The 23879-nt window shown below is 39.7% G+C and overlaps 1 protein-coding gene across 1 annotated transcript in view; it reads left to right on the top strand.

Moving 5' to 3' along the window:
* FGD5 (FYVE, RhoGEF and PH domain containing 5) overlaps positions 1-14438 on the top strand; it is a 108231-nt gene extending 93793 nt beyond the window's left edge. Inside the window, exons 15-21 of the mRNA XM_009320119.1 lie at positions 2238-2337; positions 4457-4594; positions 5679-5781; positions 7515-7645; positions 9399-9527; positions 11296-11444; positions 12200-14438. Of these exons, the coding sequence (XP_009318394.1) occupies positions 2238-2337; positions 4457-4594; positions 5679-5781; positions 7515-7645; positions 9399-9527; positions 11296-11444; positions 12200-12236 (787 nt within the window). The 3' untranslated portion in view covers positions 12237-14438. The remainder of the gene's footprint in view (positions 1-2237; positions 2338-4456; positions 4595-5678; positions 5782-7514; positions 7646-9398; positions 9528-11295; positions 11445-12199) is intronic.
* The last annotated feature ends 9441 nt before the right edge of the window (positions 14439-23879 follow it).

The following is a 23879-nucleotide window of genomic DNA, read 5'->3' as shown; positions in this document are numbered from 1 at the left end:
ACCTGAAGAGTCATGTTACTGGCTTGCAGTGAGCTGGTAACAGATCTGAGCACAGAGCCTTTATGGAGAAGGCTCATACTGGTCTTATAACTTTATTTGCATTTCAGAAATGTTGTTCTTGGACACAGGGGTGACCATGTGGTGCCCATATAAAACACCAGAGCACTGGGAGAATGGAGCGTTACCTCCCTAAAAGGCTAATTCAGAGTAACAGTGATAGCACTGCGACAGAATCCCATCCCATCCCAGTCCATTTTCTGTGTTCCATGGATGTCCCCTGCTGTCCAGGAGACTGCAGTGGCAATTTGACCCTCTCTTTCTATTTGCTTAAGGAAGAATATGTGAGCCAACATGGATAACTGATAGCTCAGCACAAAAGGTGCAGCCCAAAAATCACACAAGGACCAACTGTGGTCAATGGTGAATCAAGGTCTGAGATTCTCTGAGCCTCGGAGGTTCAGCAAAAATTCCTCTGAGCCTTCATGCAACCAGTGAAATAGCTAATTAAGAATAGGCCAGTGCCAATTGACATAATTTATCTTACTCATCAGCAGACAGGTGTTATTCCCACATTTAGACACTAATAACCTGTGATTACTGCCTAGACATGTTCAATGGAGTGGAGAAGAGGCTAAAGGGGCCAGTTAGATATCAGGCTTTTCATAGCAGATTGTCCCTCTTATCTGTCTTCCCAAAGTGGCTTTAATTTACATCACTATATGGGCCATGATTTCCTTTGTTTTTTTATATCATAGCTTAATTCTCAAGTGAAGAGAATTTCCAAGAAAGAATTAGCTAGAGAAAGGTTGAAGCCATGACTTCTTTTAGTGCTTTGCAGACTGCGAACATGATTTGTCTGGAAGATACAGACATCTTCAGATTTCTTAGAAAGTGTAATTTGATGTGACTTTTGGTAGTAATAAGGACTGACTAGTAGTGTGACTCTTGCCAGAGATGATCTCCTGTAACATAGCCCCTTGGCTTCCGGAGGTTAGCCTATATGCAGTAGATACACTGGCTCAGAGTTTCTGCTCCAATTTCTGCTCCAGACTTGTTGAATTTTACAGAGGCTGGTGTTTTTCAGACAAGGGCTTATGCTCATGGTGCAGAGGGATGCTAATCAGAGATCATTGATAAAATCTGGCATTTCCTTTCTTTTTGTGCTTTTTTTTTTTTTTTTTTTTTTTTTTTTTTTTTTTTTTTTTTAAAGACCACAAAAGGCAACTTGTTCTCAGATGTCTTGTTTGGTGGCCTTCACGAGGACAGCTGTGAGGAAATCACAGCTGAACAGCAGCTGGCAATGATGCCATTGCTAATTTTTACAACAAAGTCTAGTGAGTAGCTTTAATGTGAGTAGCTGGTATGACTTGGGGAGGGGAGACCACACTGGGTCGCATTCCCTCCTGTGACTGATGCTGGGAACAGCTAGAGCTGTGCAGTTTCAGATGGACAGGAAGCGCACAGTTTGAAGTCACAGCAGGAAAACCAGCTAACACAGGCAGGACAGCTTATGGCTGTAACAGAGCAAATGCATCTGGGAAGTAATAGGCACTAAGAGCCCTGCTGCTTTTCTGGGATAGCTGGACTGCCAGGAAGCGCAAAGTGCTCACTGTTTTGCCTTGTGCAAAGGGGGCATCTAGGGGCCAGTCTGGAGAACTACTGGCCTCCATGCATAACTGCAACTAGAGGGAATGCAGAACTTCCTTTCCAAATTGCTGTCCTGGCCTCTTGCCAGGAGACTGGAAATTGTCTGTGATGGAGCTAGAGGAAAATGAAAGCATTCACATCTCTACCATGGATGACAAGACTTCTGCATTTCCCAACACGCAGATCATCTAAGCATCCCACTGTAGAGATGACCATAAACACACTTACTCTGAGCAACGCATGCCAACACTACATGCCCTAGAGTGCCTAAAAAAGCTAGGACAGGCATGACAAAGAGAGACATGTCATATAGTCCTGTAATATCGTCAAGTAATCAGAGACTTTAGAAAAATTTTCTGGGCACTTAGTTCCTTCTCAGTCACAGTCCTAACCATGGATCTACACTAATCATCCCGCTGGATATGTCCAACAGTCAATTTTGGTCCTGGTCAGAAAATTACCAGTTCAGTGCAGTGGTGGGGAAAAGCAAACATTCACGAAGTGAAGCTTTTCTCCTCTGATCCAGGAACAGCTTGTTTCAGTCCCTGCTGTGCATGGCATTGACTGCTCTGCTGTATTTCATTCCACAGCTCTTGCTCAGAAAGGGATGACTGGTACAGCTGCATCAGCAGACACATCCCAGATGACTACAAAGCTCACAACACTTCCACTTTTCACAGCAGCGTGGAGGTAAAAGGAGGCCAACTCTTTCAATGCTTGAAAGGGGAAGGGAGAAAGGGGGGGGGAGGGGACGGGAAGAAGGAGGGTTATAAAATGCAGAGTTCTTAGTGGCAAGACGTTCTTACTATTTTCATTTAAACCAGTATGCCAAGCTTAAATAACAAGGCTCATCACAGCTCATGGGACACCTCTGAAATGTTAATCACACTCTATACTCTGTGGTCTTTGCTTAAATAGGAGTTCTTCTGGAGGAAGACTGTTTTGTCCTAAAGGGTAACTATTTTGGATGAACTAAAAATAACTAAAAACTTCGTAGATTTTAAGAAAACAAAACTACCCATTAGTTACACTAATATCATACACACAATAAAGTCACTGCCAGTGCAAACCCCACCAGCAATATTCTAATTGTACCAGCACAATTGATGTATATTATTGTTATCTCATTCATTTCAGTTGAACTACTCCCAATTAAGAAGGCAAAGAATGCATCTGACAAAAAGTAAAAAAGCTATTTTAGGTTACACAGAACCCCAGTTTTACTAAATAAGGCTAATTGGGGAAAAAAGAGTGCTGGTGAGGCCACACCTGGAGTGCTGTGTCCAGTGCTGGGCTCCCCAGTACGAGAGACAGCTCGCAGGCTGAGAGCTGGGACTGTTCAGCCTGGAGAAGAGAAGGCTCGGGGGGGATCTCATCAATGTGTATAACTACCTGAAGGGAGGGTACAAAGAAGATGGAGCCAGGCTCTTCCCAGTGGTGCCCAGTGACTGGACCAGAGGCAGCGGGCACAAACTGTAACACAGGAGGTTCCCTGAAACATCAGGAATCACTTTTTCACTCTGCGGGTGACTGAGCACTGGCACAGGTTGCCCAGGGAGGTTGTGGAGTCTCCATCCTTGGCGATACTCAAAAGCCGCCTGGACTCGGTCCTGGGCAGCTGGCTCCAGGTGTCCCTGCCTGAGCAGGGGGGTTGGACCAGATGACCTCCAGAGGTCCCTTCCAACCTCAGCCATTCTGTGATTCTGTAATTTAATTTTTGAAGACTTCAGAAAGTAAAAAATGAATTAAAAAAACAAAACAGCATTTTCCTTCTGGCCTGAAGCTAATCTTCTTTCAAATATTTAACAAGAAAAAATTAGAAATTAGTTAGTATAGCAACCTAAACCAAATCCTTTTTCAACAAATGAAAAAAGAATGTTTTGCAGCTCTGCTTCTGATGTAAACCTGAATGTGCACAAGGAGAAATTTGGAGGAATTTGATTTTTCAGTGTTTAAATCCTATTTGTCTGCAGAATTCTAATTTCCTCATAGGAAACCCTGCTAACAAACAGTCCTTCAAAGGCACAAGCTTACGCTACTTGTGCCAAACACTAAGCTGCTGTGAACTGACAGTGGAGTACCCATAATACTTTGGTGCCAAACGTGAAGTAACACAGCTTCTTAGCACAGCTTATTAGATTGCGTTCAGTTCCACATCGACCATGGCTCCCGGGGCTTGGAGCAAATGCACCTGTACAACACTGCAATGTAGTGCATTCCAAGAAATAGGAACAGTGAATACATTTTCTAAAGCTGCTTACATATATTTGGATCAGCCATGGGAAGCATTGATCAGATGTAGATTGTGTGGGAGTAGATTAATCTTTGGTTTTACTGTTTTCTGTACTCTCTCTTTCCCAATATAGAACTGTCCCAAGGTATAATGACGTAAAGAGCTCAGGCCCTTTTCGATTGAAAGCTATAGAGCTTTTTATGGATATTATTTCAAAAGCTATTAATAAAAAGATGGCTTTAACTCATGTTCTTACCTGTAATTTGCATATGCAATGAATCAGATCCTTGCCTGATGTGGAAGAGTGTCAGTGCCTGACCAATAATAGATCTACATAGATTTTTACCTGTTGTGATTCTGGCTTTAACAGCACCATGTACTGATGAGCCACAGTCTTTCAGTGCTGAAGCAGCTGTATCTCACTTACAACCTGCATTAGGAATTAGAAAATTTGGGGATCTTAGCAGGTGAAGGTTAGACTGAAATGAGAGGAGAATTGTATATGATGGAGCAAGGCTGACTGAGTGTACTTCGGAAGTGTGGATACTTCTTCATTTGTTCTTGCTTGATTTTAAGCTAAGAGAAAGGCTTGGAATACCCTTGGGTGAGAGGCCTCCTACTTTGGTACCTGTGTCCCATGTCATGATGTGCATGAACTGCGGCTGTGACTTTACCCTCACTTTGAGGCGACATCATTGCCACGCCTGTGGGAAGGTAAGAACTGTACAAGCTTCTCAGGGAGGCTTTATTCACACCTCTAGGACACTGGCTGCCACTGCCATAACTTCTGCAAATGTGTAGCAACACCAAGACCAGAATTTAACTTCTCACAGAACCTGTTAGTGCATGCTAAATTAGGTAATTAGGTTTCTAATGACTCTAGTAGGAACAACAGTAACCTTCCCTTGAGGGTCAAATTAATTCCCAAAGACTAGTAGTTGAAGTCTTACAGGATAATTGTTGCCAAGTCCAGCCATTATATCTGACATACAGCTAGCTCTAGAAACAATGAAGCAATACACTAAAAATATAGGCTCTGTTCTGGACCAGAGCAGTAGCACATCTATAGTCCATGTCCTTCTCCTAATAACAACTGGTAAAATTATCTTCCAAGAAAAGTGAAGAAACCCAGCAGTAGAGCATGGTTTGGTCAGTGACCAAAGGGGAAGTTTCCTCTGTGTTCCATTGAAGAGCTGCTGCCTTTTGCCCTAAAGCCAAGGGAATCTATAAGCTTTCTTGGTTTTGTCCCTTTATCACTGACTCTAAAGATTTGTTTATACACATAAACCTGCAGTCCTGTTTTAAACCATGACTGTCTTTTAGCCTCAGTGATTTTTTTTTTTAATCAAACTATCAGTAATTTTTGCTAGTATGAAAAGGCATTTACTTAATCTTCTTTCTAATTCCACAGAGAAAATCAGTCTGTACCTACACAGGGATAGCGGGAACATGCGAGCTTGCTTAAGAAAACAATGTTACTAACAAAGCTATGAAAACAGAAGTAATATTAAAGTGGTCTTTCTGTGATTCACTAGTAGGGAAGGTATAAGTTCCTGGGGAGATGGGCACAGCAACGGTGTGCAACCAAAACCAGTGATCAATTCTGCTTGGCTTACAACAGTGTAAATCTACAGCAATCACATTTCAGCAGGTAGACTTACCCTGACTGCCACAGTTTTAGGAGTCATATTTGGTCCACTACCCATCTTCCTCTCCCAACCAGCTCAGAGGATTTGTTTTGTATTGCATATATATAAATTTAAATTATATTCACATACATCTCTCCTTGCTGGAACAGATTATATGTCGAAATTGTTCAAGAAACAAGTACCCTATGAAGTACCTCAAAGATCAAGCAGCCAAAGTCTGTGATAGCTGCTATGTGGAACTTAAGAAAAGAGGTAAGGTTTCTTCATTCTTGGCAAAACTGACAAACCCATTTCCTGCCTGTATAATGGGGAGGCTTTAGGATCTGCCTACCATGCTGTGTTTTGTTAAAGAGGACTTCTCATTTCAAGCACAAGGCATGTGTATTGAGGTCCCAGGAGTGCCACGCTGTATGACAGCTAAAACTGTTTTAGTAAGCCAGGTTCCCCGAGGGTTCCCCTGGCCTGTTGATAAACTAGAATAATGATAAAAATTTTGTCCTGTGAGGAGCGGCTGAGGACTCTGGGTTTGTCTAGTTTGGAGAAAAGGAGGCCGAGGTGTGACCTCATTGCTCTCTGCAGCTTCCTGAGGAGGGGAGGTGGAGAGGGAGGTGCTGATCTCTTCTCCCTGGGATCCAGGGACAGGTCACATGGGAATAGTTCAAAGCTTCTTCAGAGGAGGTTCAGACTTGACATTAGGAAACATTTCTTTACCCAGAAGGTGATCAAACACTAGAACAGGCTTTCTAGAGAGGTGGTCGATGCCCCAAGCCTGTCAGTGTTTAAGAGCTATTTGGACAATGCCCTTAATAACATGCTTTAACTTTTGGGCAGCCCTGAATTGGTCAGGCAGTTGGACTAGATGATCATTGTAGGTCCCTTCCAACTGAAATATTCTATTCTGTAATTATAGGTGATAGCTCTTCCCTGTCATTTCTAATGAATTATCCATTAAAGTAAAACAATGGCTTTACGGTTCCTCACTGTCGTCATCCATGCTGTAGCTTTTACAACAAGAAATGCTGAGGTAACGTGCAGAGTCAGTAAGAGCTTTTCTACATGGGGAGTTTATCTGGTTACAGATGAAAGCATGAATTCAAAGCAGAAGAGCTACTGCCTAACTAGAACTGTGTATTATTGTCCTACTCTATAAGTCCCTTTTCTGATTTAAATACACATCCAAATCAAAGATAAAAGGGGGAGGGCAGTGGTTACATATATATGAACAGAGAATGAACAGGAAATAATGTTCTTGCACAACTATTCATGTGGACAATCTCTAGAAGTAGGCACATTATATTGTCAAGGATAAAAAGGAGGGGACAGATGAAGTTTAGTTTTTCCATCCTGATTAAAGAAATTCACACTAGCCAAGCAAACACATGAACAGATGCTGTCACAACAACCAAAGAAGCATCCGCAAGCCACTGTGTGTCCAAGAAGCGATAACTCAGATTTGTGCTAAAACAACGCTGTACTTTACTAAGAGCTTCCAGATAATGTGTGTTGCCAGAAATGAGATCATGAAGATATGAACTCAGACAAGCGGGGGTTAATGGAGATTGACAGAGACAGAATAACTCTCTCCCATGCAGAACTCAAAGAGAATGGTTCATACAGAAAGAATGTCCAATTAGTGAATCTATCCTGCAAAGGTGTTACAGAACATAGAGGGGATAGATGGAAAAGCCATTTGCTTACTGCTGATTTTAAATTAGAAGAAAACAAGCTGTGTTTTGTGCTTTGTCAGCTTTCTTGCAGGATTCTTTCAAGTAGCTGTAGGTTACCACCATTAACCTAGGGTGCCATGAAACCCACCCATCTAATCAGACTTAAAGGGGTGATTTGAAAGAAAAGCTAAAATAAAAACCGGCTATGGAGGAAGCATTGCATTTTCCTTAGTCATTTGTGTATCTCTTACCCCTAGTCTAATATGTACCAATTCATCCATTTACCCCTTCCCTTTCTGAATTTTCTTAATCTTGCAGAGCGGCCACTAAGTGTGAGCTTCCCTCCAACTTCATCCAGGTGTTCAAGCAGTGCCTTCTCCTCTGTTTTCCACAATATTCATTATTCATCTTTTAAGAAACAGAAGAAGATCCCTTCAGCTCTTATGGAGGTAGGACCAAGCTGCCTGAGAAAGGCAAGGAACTGTAGAGAACTGTGCACTCATACTTCAGCAGCTATGTTTATAATTTATTCTGTGTGCAGTGGGCTCAGCCCATGCCCTGGTCTACTTTCATCATGCAATTATTTTTTTCTGTTTTTCACAATAGTGTTTAAAATACAAAATACTCTGAGCTCTGAAGATACCACAGAAGCTTCTTGAGCCCACTGAGAAACCCAGTTAGAGCAGTGTACTTTAATTTGCTCATCAGCCTGTGAAGTCTTTAGAAAACTAAGGTACTAAAGGTAGTAAGTAGTACAACAAGGCAGATCACAGACAGTGACAGGTATCAATAGAGCATGATATACTGTTGACCAGTTACCTTTTTTGACAAGACCCTTACTTCTGAAATCTTACTTTGATTTCAAGAGAAATAAAATACTGCTTACTTAGGGAATAGACTCTAGTCCTTGGCAATCAATTCAGGAGCATACATGTTTAATCAGGCACCTTCCCTCCAGCTCAAACCAAACTATTTCAAATCAAAGGGTTAAAATATTGATCCCACCAACGTAAACACATAAAATTCCCACCAATTTCAATGGGGCCAGGATTTCTCCAGCTATATTAATTTTCTTTCTAGGAACAAGGTGCCAATCATGTTGATGTAGTCTAGGTAGCTAAGTTGCCCATTGAACTCAAGCACACTAAGGTACTCCCATTTCACTGAAATCAGCAGGTATTCATTGTTGTATTAAAGAGAACAGGATGCAAACATCTTGCTGAACTCATTGTACAGTCGAGACACCGGAATTTCTTGAGGTTTGTTTGTGCTGACGTGAAACTGAGCCAAAGATACACGCATGTAATACAAACACACAAATTGAATACTGAAAGAACCGGCAGGCAAAATTTCAGCCCCATTAGGAAAAAAGCATTGCCTTTCTATCCACAAGGAGGCAGCACGTGTTTATTAATATGAACTGTCTCACAATAGCATTGCTCCGTAACTTTTTCTAACTTGCTTTACCAAGGTCCTGGAACATTTATGTTCTGCTGCAAAACACTGCTATATTACTGCTCAGTCTTCTCTTGTGTCAGTGCTACAAAAGCTGGTTTCGAATCTCTGCCCTTTGTTTCTAAATCCAATACTATTTCAGTTTACTGTTGTAACTAATAGTATACACTGCAGTGTGTGTGTGTGTGTGTGTATAGTTCCATCTACTCAAAATCTGTATCTTTAAGAACATTAAGCACTTAGATCTCAAAATACTTCTGTGAGAGGGGTAACTCTTCTCAGAAATATTATTTCACAAATGAAACCAAGTCATAGTGAAGTGATTAACATATGTTGATATAAAACCATTGCAAAATCCTAAATATACCCACATCTTAGAAGTGTTTAGCCACAAGACTGTAATTCCCTTTTGGAAGCATGTACTTTTAACGCACCAAAAAAACCAGACCTGGGAAAAGGGACAAGTTTGGCTTCTCAGAACACAACTGTAAACTTCCTGACCTCAATAACAACTCAACTGCGTATTTTCCATCAGAGTTACTGAGAACTAAGTTTAACCAGAAATCTTCAAACAGTTAAAAAGAACCATAATACCATGCTTATATTTTTTCTGTCTCGATACTTTTAATGGTCTACTTACGGTTTCACAGACATAGACCTGGTTGTCTGGTGTGATGTGAACATGCATAATCAGGAGGGGAAAACCCTTTGCTGTTACAAATCCTGATTTCTCCTACTTTGCTCCAGGTGGCAGCCTCAGGAGAGGGAGCTACCATCAGTGGTTACCTCAGCAGATGTAAGAGAGGCAAAAGACACTGGAAGAAACGCTGGTTTGTTATCAAAGGCAAAGTCCTCTACACCTACATAGCAAACGAGGTACTGTGCAATCTGACTTGAAATAGCTTCCTATCCGAGTTCCCTTCTTTAGTCCCTACAGGCAGCACAAGTAAATGTGAAAGGTATAAATGGTAGTTCTCACAACTACCTGCCTTCTGAGACCTGGTCCTAACAGACTGAGTCCCCAGGGAGCTGTCCTTAGCTGAGGTACCCAGCCACAGCTGTAGCTGGACCTCAGCAGCCCTCTGCACAAACTGCCCTTCATTATTTGACTTCTTGCTATTCATGCTATTATATACTGTCAACCACTGTGAGCCTTAGTCTACATATTTACACCTAAAGACTTCAAGGTCCTTAGGCATTCTCTGGCGCACTTGGTAACTGCCAGATATTTTGTAGAGAGATGGTGCTATGATCTATTTCTGGTGGGGAGGAGAATCTTGTAGTTTTGCAAGTATAAGTAGGACACATTTGTCCTACTAGTACCAACAGGGAAAGACAGGAGGCAGTCTGCAGAGGTGAGAATACTGCCTTGTGTATTGGCCTGTAAGCTCCTCCTTACAGCCAAGGAGGTTGGATATCAACTAGATCATTTTTATGTATTTTGTCTCTTCCCAGTCCCTTTCCTTATTTTAATTTCTTCTCCTTTGTGAATAGCTGCAATACAAATAAACTTGAAGTAAGTGTGATATAAAATTTGATTATAACTGACAGATTTCATAAGCAGAAGCATAAAAATTCATTTTGCTGAACAAAGGACACAGAATGCAAGAACTGTAATAATAGCAATATTTGGTACCTTAAGCCTTCAGAACACTTTGCAAACACCAATTATTTAAACTTTTATCACCACTGTGATGGCTGCATGAAGCAATATTATCCCCTTTAAACAGATGAGGAGATTGAGGCACAAAAGAGTTCATGATTTGGCCAGCAATTCAGACCATTAGCATCAAATTCTGTATCCAATTTACCTTTCCTCCGCTAACATTAGAAGTGATCATTTCTGGTTCAACAATAGGGAAAAACCAATGGATGGCTAATTACAATTTACATTCCGTTTGCAATTTAGCTTCTAAAAGCAGAGGCAAAGGCAACATACACATATAGAAAACATTACCTAAATACAGTGACCAAAACTGCAGCTATCAGTAACAGCTAAACTGCAATTCGATTAAGGCTTATTGTTTTCTTTAACTTGTACAAAGCAGTGTCTGGCAAGCAAAATTCATGGATGTTTCTTAGGAGTAAATTAACAAGTAATTGCATTACCAGCTCAGAAATTTCAAAGCAGCATTTTGGAAAGCAAGTCTGAGACCATGCAGATTTCTAAAAAAGTGGCTAGTGCTATGAAAGGAAATGACAAGGTACCAAAAAGACTACTACTTGCACTCAGCAAATAAAAACGGTTGAAAGGAACATAAATGGGAATGGGTCTCAGGCTTTCAGAACTGCTGCTGTACTGTCCCATACTCTCAGTAACCTCTAGTTTGCCTCCTGAACCATTATGTTAAAGATGGCCATTAAAGTAATTGCTAATTTGACCTTCATGGCCACGTGGATGATCATGAAGAACTGGACTTTCAGAGGTGGTGTTTGAGTTCAGGACTAAGACTAGATAAACATGTGCAGTACACAGGCACTGCTCCTGTTTAATTAAGAGACACCAGTCCAGCAGAAGATTCACAATACTGCTTTTGCAGCCCTGTCAGAGAAGGGTCATATCATTATTTGTTTTTCAGAAAGAGCCCTCAAACCGTTACAAGCCTTCTCTCTAAATTTTGGTTCCCTTCTTGTTTGCTTTCAGGACAAAGTTGCCACAGAAAGTTTGCCTTTGTTGGGTTTCACCATTGCCCCAGAAAAGGAGGAAGGAAGTATGGATACAGTTTTCCATCTCTACCACAAGCAGACTCTCTTTTATAGCTTCCGAGCAGAGGATAACAATTCAGCACAGAGGTACGGGGGTAAAATTCCACACTAGCCAGTGCGCAGGTCCAAAAGCTTATGTAGGGCTTTTCCCTCTCCTTCAATTCAGAACACCTTCATAACAGAGGTGAAACAAACAGCTTTCAGAGTGTTGATTAAGCCCAATTGCATGTGACTGGCTTGGGTGACATTAAAAATCTACCTGGTGCTTTTCAGTTCCTTCAGGAAGGAGAATTTGCTCCCTTGTATAGGTAACAAGGAGGCTGAGTCTCAAGAGTCATGCCTAGAAGTCTGTCAAATGTGATTACTGTACAGAAACTTGGATTTATGTGTTCTATTTATCCATCTCTTAGTTTCCTCATCAACAAATAATTGTTTAGATTTCCCACTCTAATGCTACTCCTTCCACATAATAAAATAGTCATGAAATTAGTAATAAAAATGCCAGCACCTCAAGACACACAGGGAAGGAAATGAGTGTTTATGGGAGGTTTTGTTGCTTTTAAACATACTTCAGTGGTTTCATTTTTCCTATTCTAAGACAGCACTCGTACTATCTTTGAGATTTTACAATAAATTACTGGTAAAGGTTGTACTAGAACGCAAGAGTCCTAGTACCCAGTTCCCTGCTTTAATCACAAAACTATAGTTCCTCATTAGAGCTGGGATGGGAAATAGAGTCCTCTTCAGGCTTTACATTCTTAAAATACTTTTCTTAAAATACATATGTTCTTAAAATGCACATAGAATTCTATGTACCACTTTTTCTTTCCTGTCCTTTTTAGGTGGATTGAAGCCATGGAAGAAGCATCCATATTATAGCAGCTATCACTCAATGGACTTGGAATAAATTGTCAGATTTCTATACATTCGCAGCAACCCTCTTCTGTCTTACAAAACTGAACAGTGTATTTCAGGCAAACTGGCTACATACACTGGATATGAACTGTTTCCAAATTGCTCTTTTTGCTTCCTTCTTCTTACATCCGCATTTTTGCAAATGGAAACTTTAAAATAGAGAATATTTATGGTGATCTTTGTCTGTGCAAGTTCAACCCATACTATAAGCTTCTCCTGTGATCCCACAGTAAACTAAGTCTAACATCAAGACAAGAAAATACATGGAAATACTGACTACAGTAAGTAACAGGCTCAGTTTTACTTACTCTAGAGCACTATCATATTTCATTGGGTTGGTTTTGATGTCTACCATGAAATGAGAAACAATGTAGTAAACAACAAATGCTCATTTAAAGCACTTTATTATTTTTATTGAACTACAGCTTCATTTTTTCATGTTTCTAAGGAGTTCTGTGGCCTGATTTATTACTCATCCATTAACAAGTGCCAGCATGAAATTATGCCCCGCATATGCTAAATTGCTTTCACAGAAAATGAACGAACAACACATTCGATTTACCTGGTCTACCAACATTTCACTAGCTATGATCCAGGATAATTACTTACTATCAATTTATAATTTTACACAGATCACGGTATAATTTATTTTAAAGGGTTTAATTTCATACCACTGCAGTACTTTGAAATGCACTCCAGTAGCTCTACAAATCCAGACGTTCAATAATTTCACTTCTCCCTAAATACTGCAGACTCAAACCCAAAGGTTATTTTTAATTTATTATAAACCTACAGACAGTTTTTATTTAACACTAGTCTACCTAGTAGTGTTACGATTTTTATCATCTATTTAAATAGTCTATCTTTTATTTTCAAAGCTCCTGTTGTTTCTGCTGTTCTTGCTATGAAAAATGTCATCAAAAGTTTAATCCATATAACCAGCGCACCATTTGAAATATGCTGGTGGGCTGAAATGCACTTATCTGAACCCGCTCTGCTGGAGTGCTTTGGAACTCCTGTGGCTAAACGTATCTTACATCAGACTACTGTTGTGCACTACATCGCCAGGGCTGGATTCTCACCAGCCAAGTGTCTGTATGACTTCAAAGATGCTGTGCTGCTTTACACCAGCTGAGGATATAGATCTCTGGAGTTTGGGGTTTTGGTTTTTTGTTGTTTTGGTGTGGGTTTTTTTGTTTTTAGTGTTTTGTTGGTTTTTTTTTTTAATAAAGAAGGTGGAGAAGTGGTGTTCTAATCATTGCAATAAAATGGTTTTGAGTCCTATATTTGTCATAATAATTGACTGAGGAATAGAATGGCATTTATGATTAAAATATAGCTTTGTATAAAAATACCATGTTCAAGAATTTACATACATTAAAATATATTGGGGGGGATTTTTATTACTTTCATTTTTCCCTTTCTTCAAGAAGCTTAATGGATATCTAATTTTTGACCCTAACAAACTGTTTAGAATTGTCCGCATTTTTAAAGGCCTATAATATGTATCCAAATGATAAAGGTAGTTCAGTTTATCACCTGGAAGAACAAGCTTAAAAACCCAAATACACACCTACCACTAAATAAAAAAATATAGTTGTTCTGGGGTTTTTTGATACATCCGAGTCTCATAGTTTCATAAAGCATAGGTTATCATATGCAAACAGAAACCAAGTATGAGAAAAGTAAAACTTTTGTATTCTTTAGTTAATGGATGAACACCAATGTTAACTCTTTGTTTCACATTAGAATCATGGCCTTGCTACCAATACACTGTAAATGTTTATCTCCCCTTAAAAACATTTTGCACTGACAAAAAAATAACAAGAATGTTGAAGATCTCTAGAGTAAGATCTCTAACCATGGTCCCAAACATAACAAAACCGCACTACAGAACAACAGTATTATGAAGATTAGGTGCTGACATTTAGTGACTGTTGTATGAAGTTTTCAGTTACAAGCAGGAAATGAGTACATGAAAATATTTTGTTGTAAAAAATAAGATACAGTGCTATTAAACATTGTTTTAAGTAACGTGGAAAAATAAAAGAGCAAAACATAACTGCAGTTCTACAGGCTTTTCCTTTACATTATTTTCCCTTCTTTAATTCCAGCTTTGCAGTTCCAGTTACTGTTAACAGACACTTACCTATTAACGAATTCTCTGATAAACTAAGGAAGAGCATCAAATCAGAAGATGGTAGTGGAGGCCTTCTGGTAGAAACAGGATTTAGACCTAATTGCTATGATGAAGTGTTTCAGTCCACACTGCATTTACCTCCTGTAAAACCCTCCTACCAGTCAAATCTACTTCAGTTACAGATATAAACGGTCTCAATACAGCACAAAGAAAGAGAAAAAATGAAAATGTCCTCTCAATTTCAGTCCAACTGTTAATCTAATCTGAGCAAAGCTAAGCACCAGAGACAGAAATTATCTTCATTTCAGAGTTAATCCAGTAATCACCTTTTAGAAAATTTTAACATCTTAGAATAGAGGTATATAGATACGCAGTTTACTATATGCCATTTACTTACAAACAGCTCTTTCCTCCTAACTTGTAGCTAGTATTACTCCTTCAAAACAAAGATTTTGTTCCACGCCTTCACAAATGTTTCAAAAAAAATTCAGTAGTAAGTCACAATGTACTAGCTACTCAGTCAATAGCTCAGATGCAAGCTGATCTCAGTTGTTATTTCAGTGGTTTTCTGCTTATTTTGCTACTTATTGAAAAGCATTAAAATTATTAGCCATTATCTGCAACTAATATTTAAATATCTATCTTACAGTATATGCCTTGTTAAAAATCTGGTTTTTAAACAGTTGTTAAATTATTTTTCCACATCAAAGTACAAGCCATTCAGAGTTGGAGAGTATTCAGACATGACAAGATCCCATGCCATTTACACAAGCACTGCTGGTCTAGCTGTGGGAATACTACCTTTCCGGAGCTGATTCTGTGTTGCTTTTACAATTGACGAAAAACACACAGCTATGAATACCAGCCAGGCTTTTCCTGTTTGTGTGCTACTTTGGTACCAAAGCAATAAAGACTACTTTGGCTGTAACCACGTTCAGTCAATATCACTGCTTGTGAAGGTAAAAAAAGTGCCAATACTCAGCGAGGGGAAAAGGTATTCCCTTGTCACTTTGTGAACCTCCTACATGCTACATTTAAAACACTAGTCTAACTTCACAAGTTACTTGGGAACAACATACAAACTTCTATGTATTAAAAACAGTGAGATCCTTCAGTCTGGATAACATTGAGACACCACTTTTGATCAAGTTTTGACAAAGTTTCTAGACTCCAGGGCAAGTTTACAATCCCTTTCAGAGAGACCCAAGATTTTTTTTTTTTTTTTAATTGATCTTTCCTAGAAGAACTGTTTCACAAATATTCTGAATGTTTTCCACAGAATAACAACAAACACCAGGAAACCTTTAAAGTGCCCATGAAACAGCATTGCCATTCTTTACCATGCTTTCTTTATATTATTATTACTAAATGACAAAGTTTTTACATTCTTTTGATTATTTTTATGGCTTTTTTTTTCCCCCCAGAGAAGTGTTGCAGCTTATTTCTAATCTATATGCTTTGGAAAGGCATGGAATACATTTTACATAAACATGCTCTGATTTTTTTCATCTTTTTACTTGTAGTACTTACATTTTTATGTCCTTTCCTTGCTCCTCTAAGATAAAAGAAACTGGAGAACAGTTTAAACTGCCTAGTAGTTGTCTCTATTTTCATTTCATATACTATATGCCACGTTATTAACTGTAGTACTTGCCAGCAGACAAATGTGATCTTAAAGAAAGCACAGGAACTGAAATTACTTTCCATCCATACTGACAGTTCTTAGAGCAGTCAGGTCCTGCAGTAATAATTGAGCATGTCGTATTGAGAGGTCACTTTATGTGAATTTTGGGGCAGGGTTAGGATTTTGCACTGCTTTTGCTTTTCACAGCCTTCAATGTATAGCAGTTGCATATTGTTCTTAAAACTGCTTTTTACAAATATTAATGAATAAAAAATAAATTTTCCTGTATGAAATTTATTAAATAAAATGAAAAACTCTTTCAAGGTTATTCTCTGCAAAATTTCACTTCAAAGTACAGCCACGACGTGATAAACACCAATGATTTCTTGGATCAACAAGTTTTATCTCCTACAATCAGAAATACAATTATCATGAGCAGCAGAGCGCGCAACAACAAAAGTACAGCAAGACTACACAGCCACTAGACTTCACCTGGATCTGAACCATACGCTTTCCCAGACTACACTGAGGTGTCAGGTACATGACATTTTCCATATTCCTGCATGCCATCTAGAATTTTTTTGCCTTTCTTCTGATCTGTCCAAAAACGACTGCAGCATGCTGGCAGGCCTACCAGCACGAATACTCTGCAGTCAGTGTGGGACTTCACTGCTGAGCAAGATCTCAAAAAATCCAAATCCAGTCATTAATACAAGATGATGTAAATCAGAAAAAAATATATAAATATATAAAGTCTGCTAAATCCATCAGCTTTCACAGCACTTGGTTCAGATTCCTACATTCCATTTCAGTGCCCAATGATTTATTTTTCGCCACAGTGGTGAGAAAGAGTAATTCTGAAAGCATTTAACCACATTAAAGGAAGCCTTAACCCAACTTTGGATTGTCATGAATTTGTATTTTGCCTCAGAAATCTTGAATCTGCTGTGTGTGTTCATTACAATGAAATAAATCTTTGCTCTACCACAGTTGCCTTCCTTTGTCTCAAATATTTTTAGATGACAAACTTGATTTAAAAAAAGGTCAGTCCACTTGTACTTTCACAAAGCTATAACCCATTACCAAAGAAAAAGACCATGGCCACGTACATGTCTGAATGTGCACACGGTATCAACTGCACAATGACCTCAGGACCAAAAGGAAGGCCATCCATCAAACAGCTTGGTGCACAAGACAAAGGGATCAGGTGAGCTCTGATGTCAATTAGATGGTGGAAAACAGCAATTGCTACTCAAGCTCCTGACGAATCAGCAAGTCCAGTGACGCTATAAACATGGCATTTCAGGATGGAGGGAAGTCATTGTGTTCTCTAGCGTTCTCAATATCCTCGTAGCATACTGTCTCAGCGGACAGTGTGTCCTCTATTACTTTAAACTAAATCTGACTGCACTTACACTCACAGGTTTGCTAGAGAGAAGTTTAAAGGCAAATGCCACAGATTGTACCCATACAGCATGGCATCTTTGTCCTTGCACATCCTGGAGATAGCAGCAAATAGCATATAACAAGTAAGATACAGAGACTTCTTTTAAGATGCATCTTTTACTCACTGAACAGTCCCCACTGCACAAGCAATACTTTAATTCTGACCACCACCTGAGCATTGTGAGCGTAAGGAATCACTCTTCCCTCTTTCCAGAATAAAACAGCATGTCATTAGCTAAATAACAGCATTTCCAAATAAACCAGTAAAACTATTCAGAACTCAGGTTGAAGTGAGATTTTTCTGCAGTCAACAAAGCCTAGAGCAGACAGCAAGCTCACTTTTTGCTAAGAGACAACTACGGAGAAATGAGGGCAAAATCCCCACAGGATGGAGGTCACTAGCTTCTCTCAGCACTGCCCAGCCATCTACAAACCTGAACACAAGGCACAAGGACTTGTACCTCAGAAATCATCTACTAACACTTAAAAGAGAGATTTAAATCGAATGTGGCATTAACAAGACCAAACAGTTTATACTGTTAAAATCTTCTCAGTCACTTAACTGTTTAATTCTTTCATGCTAGATATCAGCTAGATATCCCTTTGCCCTTAAAATTTACCTCGAAAGTTTGAGGAAAATTCTATGAAAGTTTTAAGCACCTGAAATGACAATTTAAAAAAATAAAATAAAAAAATCAGAGCTGTACAATACTGTCAATCCTAAACATTTAAAACACATGAATAACCTTAAATCCTGCTTTTACTTTGTACTTCTTGGCCTGCCCTGACTTTTGACCCCCTTTGTCCATTATGTACTTTTACTGCCAACACCACCACCACGACCAGAGAGGTTTTTGGCCTATGCCATAGGTACTCTTACAGCCCACCTTTGCATTGCAATGGTTCTCTCCTTCCACATTTAAAACACCCTTTCGTCCCTGTAAGCGTGCACATCTCCCATCTCACCTCTGCTCTATGGTGAATTCAACCTGTTCTCCTGGGTGAGGAGCAACTTTCACAGGGTCTCTTCCCTCCTCTTCTTGTATGGCAGCTTTGCAGAGCATTTTTTCTTCTGAGGCAACTATCCCACAAATGGGAGGAGCTAAAAGGTCCTTGTTACCAGCAGAAGTTTGAAAAAGACCACCACTAAAATCCTTTCTGAACCACGGCTGGGAGCAGCTGAATACTTCCTGACAGGAACCGCGGCCCGTGGAGAGGAGCCCACGCTGGAGCGGGGAAAAGTGTGAGGAGGAGGAAGAAGGGGCAGAGAGGAACCCCCCCTTCCCCCGTGCACCGCTCTGGGGACTGGAGGGGAGGGGGGAAGGTAGAGGAGTCAGGAGGGAAGGAGTGAAATTGAGCCTGACAGAAAGGGGCGGCAGGGGAAGGTAGTGTTTTTATTTTTGGCTTTCTCACCACCCAAATCTATTTTAACTGGCAACTAGTTAAATTTATTTTCCTCAAGTCGAGTCTGTTTTGCCTGTGACAGTAAGTGGCAAGTGATCTCTCTGTCTTTATCTTGACCTACAAGCTTTCTCATCCTATTTTCTCCCCCTGCCTGTTAAGGAGGGGGAAGTGAGTGGCTGGGTCAGCATTTGGCTGCAGTCCAAGGTCAACTCACCCGTAAGGTCTACAGATTTAATTATTTTCTTTGCTCTCAGTATAGTTATTAACCTTTACTTGTAGAGTAACTCAGTTCTCTTTGATCTTTTTCACCTCCAGCATCTTCTATTGATTTTCTCTCCAGTCACAGCTAAAGCCAAAAAGGGCCTATACAAGCACTTTTTACTAATGCTCTTTTCGAAGTCTGTGTATATAAATTTAGCAAATTTCAGCATTATCTAATACAATATTGCTTATTAAATAAGTTAAAGGCATACGGTATAGTTCTATATTTCCCTGAAGTTATTGCAAGAACTGCAGCAAAATTTGTGACAATCTTGACACAGCTTTCTTCACTGCACTTTTTGTTGCTGACCTCAGTGAGCACAGTGGAGCTGCACAGCAAGCAGGATTGCACTCTGCACCAGAACTCAGAGTAAAACTGCTGCAAGGCCTTCTCTTGGTGGCAGAAACAAGGAAGAACAAGGAGACAACTCCTCCTGTCCTCTAAAGCTTCCCCCAACTTGCCAAGCATGAAGCAGAGAGGGGAAAAGCAGCAATTCCCCCCTGCCTCTAGCATTTTCCATTCTTCCTTTCAGTCAGTCAGACTTGTTGGTAAGTGGAACAAGAGGAATTTGTGAAAAGGGAATAAAAGAAGATGGACAGCAACTGGAAAAGACACTAAAGAATATATAACCACTTGTTATCTTTAATTTGGTGTATCACATAGAATTTTGGAGTCACTGTGTTTTTCAGCTATTAACTAACTTTAAATAAGCCCACAATGCAAGACTTTTGTCTCACTAGAGCACAGGCAGTATGTTTGTGTCAGCTACTTCTAGAGGCATCCCAAAAAATAATAACAATAATAAAATAACAGCCTGTCACTATCACAACCAATTACTTGTAAGCTGCAAATTTAACATTTCCCAAATTTCAAGTAGTTACAGAGATTAGTACAACACTACACAACAGAACTCAGAATTTGTTCACTATTTTTAAACACAAGAAACAAACTAAATCACACACTTGGAAGTTATGAGATACCAGTATTTTTATTTCCATAAAATCATAATACTACAAAAGCATGAAGTTTTAACTTATGACCACTGGCCCCCCACCCCCAGAATCCTCACAACTATCAATGTATACCTTGGAACATTTTTGCAAGGTAACACTAAGCAATCCTATTTGGTTTATTTTCAAATTACTGTGCAAAATATTCAATAGGGTACCTGCAGGCTTTGCTTAATAGGATATACAATTCTCATTACTGCATTTTCATTTCCAGTACCACTCAGACAGAGGAAAAATACACCTTTAAAACATTTCTGTATATGTTGCCTTCCAGCAATGTCAGTAACTGATTCAGACATTGGCAACATTCAAAACAATACAGAATTACTGGCAACATTCAAACCTATGCAGGATTTTGCTTTAACAGACTAGACCACTGGTCTAAGTGCAATATCCTAATTCTCAAAGTATCTCAGACCTTAGGCTTTAACAGAGAAATAAAATGTCAATGCTCAAAAGCACAATGATGTTAGCAGACAAGAACACCCTTTCTCTTGACCACTAGATCAGTTAGGCCCCAAAGCAAGAAACCTTCAGTGCAACGTCCTCCCACAGCAAAACTCTCACAATGCATAGTCTCCCCTCAGCCTCCTTTTCTCCAGGCTAAACAACCCCAGCTTAAGCAGGCTGTACACTCAGGTACATGTCCAACAGGGTGAAGAAATAACTTGCTTGGAAATTATCACCAGCACACACATGCTTTATGGGCATAGCATCCCAGTGATTGCCGGTCTTTTCTATTCTCCTACTCCATAATGCCACAGCAATCCTTTCACAAGTACACACACATTTGGTTGCCAATATATACTGCATTATCAAGAAAATCCTTTAGAAACCAAAATACCAGTTTATGGAAGCAAGTGTTTTCATTTTCCCTTGAGCTACCAAAGATTATTAATACATATTGAAAGGACGTTGCAGATCTTGCATTGTGCAGGTTTACATAAGAATCTTTGGCAAGTTTTTTAGGACCTTCAGACATACATGTTCATATTTCCAGTCTTCCCTAGACAAATCTCAAACTCCCTTTAATGAGAATTCTGTTCTTATTTAAAAAAAAAAAAGTAGTGACAGGCTAGAGGTATGTTCTTAAACACAAGACTAAGGGCAGAACACTTTAAAAGTCCCAGAAATAATAGTAATTACACAGGCAAGAGAAGCAACCTTCCTAGCCAGGCCACCCGACTGTGTGCCATACCGTGGAACGGCACAGGGTATGCAAGGTTACTACTGCAGTGCCTATGAGCCCCAGAGTGCAGAATCACAGTAGTTTTTGATACATAAAACCAGAAGAAAGACAACCTATGTCAAAAGAGGTTACAACATGACTATAAGACAGATGTGGTGAGCAAACCAGTAAATAAGCTGCACTATAGAATTCATCAGTTCTAAGCCAATTGGTAAATTCTCTTATGCACTAAGACCACTGACAAAGCTTTGCCATGATTTCTAATGCACCTTTGCCCAAGCCAATTAAAAAAAACACTGCACCCCCCAAGCACACTCTTGCACACTTCTAAACAAGGAGTAGTGAAAAGGGTTGAGAAGACTTGTGGGAACACAACTTAGTCAGTAAGCAATTATAGAACAACTACTACAGAAAATTGAACAAATGCCAAAACACAAACACCTAGGAAAGTTGTTATTGGGAGTCCTTGAAAAGTCCTGGCTTTTTCTCTATGCATCAACCGAAAAGCTCGAAATTTCAATCCACTCCAAATACTGATAGCCAGAGATCAGAAAAGTAGAAAGGAACAGGTTAGCAGTCAAAAGCTACAAAATGCTGGACCTCCCTTTTAAGAGGTGTGGGCAAGACAATTTGCTAGTGAACAGAAGCATATGAATTTAACTTATATTTTATTATCAAGGAAAAATAACGCACTATTTCCCTGAAGAGCTCAAAAGAATCATCACTACAGAGATTTCTATATAAAGCAGAAATGTAACTGAAAGCATCCTAGCCTACTTCCTCCCCATTCTATATATTCTGATGTACCTGCTCATAAAAATAACTTTAAAAATCAAAAGCTGCTTTATTCATGGTGGATTCTCCTCTGGTTTATTCAGCAAGTGACAATCCATCACTGAAGAGTGCACAACTGAACATAACCATTGCCAAGAAATACTAGGTCTTGTCAGAGAATTCTCTGATCACAAGATTGAAATACTTTTCTACCTAACCATGAACACAGCTGGTGTGAAAAAAATAATTGAAAGATAAAAAATTGATTATGGTTCTGATGAAAACATTTTAGGATAGCAAATAAAGGACAAAACTAAAGATTCAGTTTAAATTTGCTTACAACCATTATCCAACAGATGCACATCTCAGAGTTTAAAGCCAGACTAACAACTTATTCCCTTAGTTTATTTCACTTTAAGAAAGGTGGGCTTTTTTTCCAAATCCTCTATTTAAAAAACATGCTGTGCTCATAGATGCTGCTCCACACGTTGTTATCCTTGATTTATAGAAAGGGAAACACATTCCTACCCTAACATCTAACTTACTTCTACAGTAAGGCTATTACGAGAATTTAAAAAATCCTTAAAGGTATGTGTTACAAAAATGTGTTTACACTTTAATAGTATGTTTTATGAAGTAAAAAAAATCTGCTTTTGAAAGTATGTGCACGTCCATATTTTGAGAATTTGAAAATTCTTCATACATTTAACATTACAGTAGTGAACAAGCACCCAAGACATTTTTTGAAACATTTTCCTTTATTTATGTATTGCACACACATCTGCACATCATGTACTTTAATGTTATTAACTCCAGTTTTGTGACAGTAAGGCCATAATTCATAGGCATAGTTCTTCATTTCTCATATCCTTACCCCAAATAGCAAGTCCTAACCAAAAAAAAAAAAAAAAATCAGGGTGCTGACTGTGTAACTATTCAGACAACAGCCCCTCCTGTTTAAGTGATTATTGCCTTCAGCTCTCTCTTCCATACGTTTCCTTTCAGGAGTTACTATCACTTCACATCTTCCAGTTTTACTGGAATCTTCAGATTAACTGACCACTCCTTAAGTTAGCTTCTGTCAAAATCACTAGACTTCAGAGAAACTTACTAGAAGTAGTAAGATCATTTTGATAGGGGTAGGTTAAGAAATAGCTACACACAGTTACAACAGTGAACCAGGGTCACAGGTCAACATACAATAGCCTCAGAAAGAGATGACATGCACTGAAAGGTGGCAAGCTCTTAAACCACCTCAAGCTGCACCCAAACCTGTCTCATGCCTACAATCGCATATTCGGAGGCAGAACAAGCGTCACTGACAGCCAGCTCCACCGGGAGAGCCCTCATCAATGACACCGACTTTACAAAATGGAAGAAAAACTCAGGACAGTCTGGTGGTGGCCTTTGTGAAAGCCAGCATCAACTACAAGCCTCCCTGTGACTCTGCATCTTTAATAAGAACCAAGATATACGTGGAACATCAGCACCCACCTGTGCACATAATAACCACCTCCAACCAATTAATTCAAGCTGCAGGCTACAGAGGAGCTTCGCAGGCAAGGGTTACGAAGGACTGCCTTTGAACAGGGGCAGCATCTTCCCCTCGCCGTTTCCGAAGGGGGAGCCTGCCCAAGGGCTGGGATCGTCCAGGCTCAGGCGCCTGCCCAGCGCCCTCTCCCGCCGGGGCGCAACGAGAGCCCAGCGCAGGCCCTCCCCGTGCGCAGGGGACACCGCCGCCGCCGGAGCGTTGGCGCG

This window comes from Pygoscelis adeliae, unplaced genomic scaffold, assembly GCF_000699105.1.
Source record: "Pygoscelis adeliae isolate BGI_AS28 unplaced genomic scaffold, ASM69910v1 Scaffold302, whole genome shotgun sequence".
Taxonomy (NCBI): domain Eukaryota; kingdom Metazoa; phylum Chordata; class Aves; order Sphenisciformes; family Spheniscidae; genus Pygoscelis; species Pygoscelis adeliae.
The sequence above is the reverse complement of the archived record's forward strand: the minus strand, read 5'-3'. Positions and strand labels throughout refer to the sequence as shown.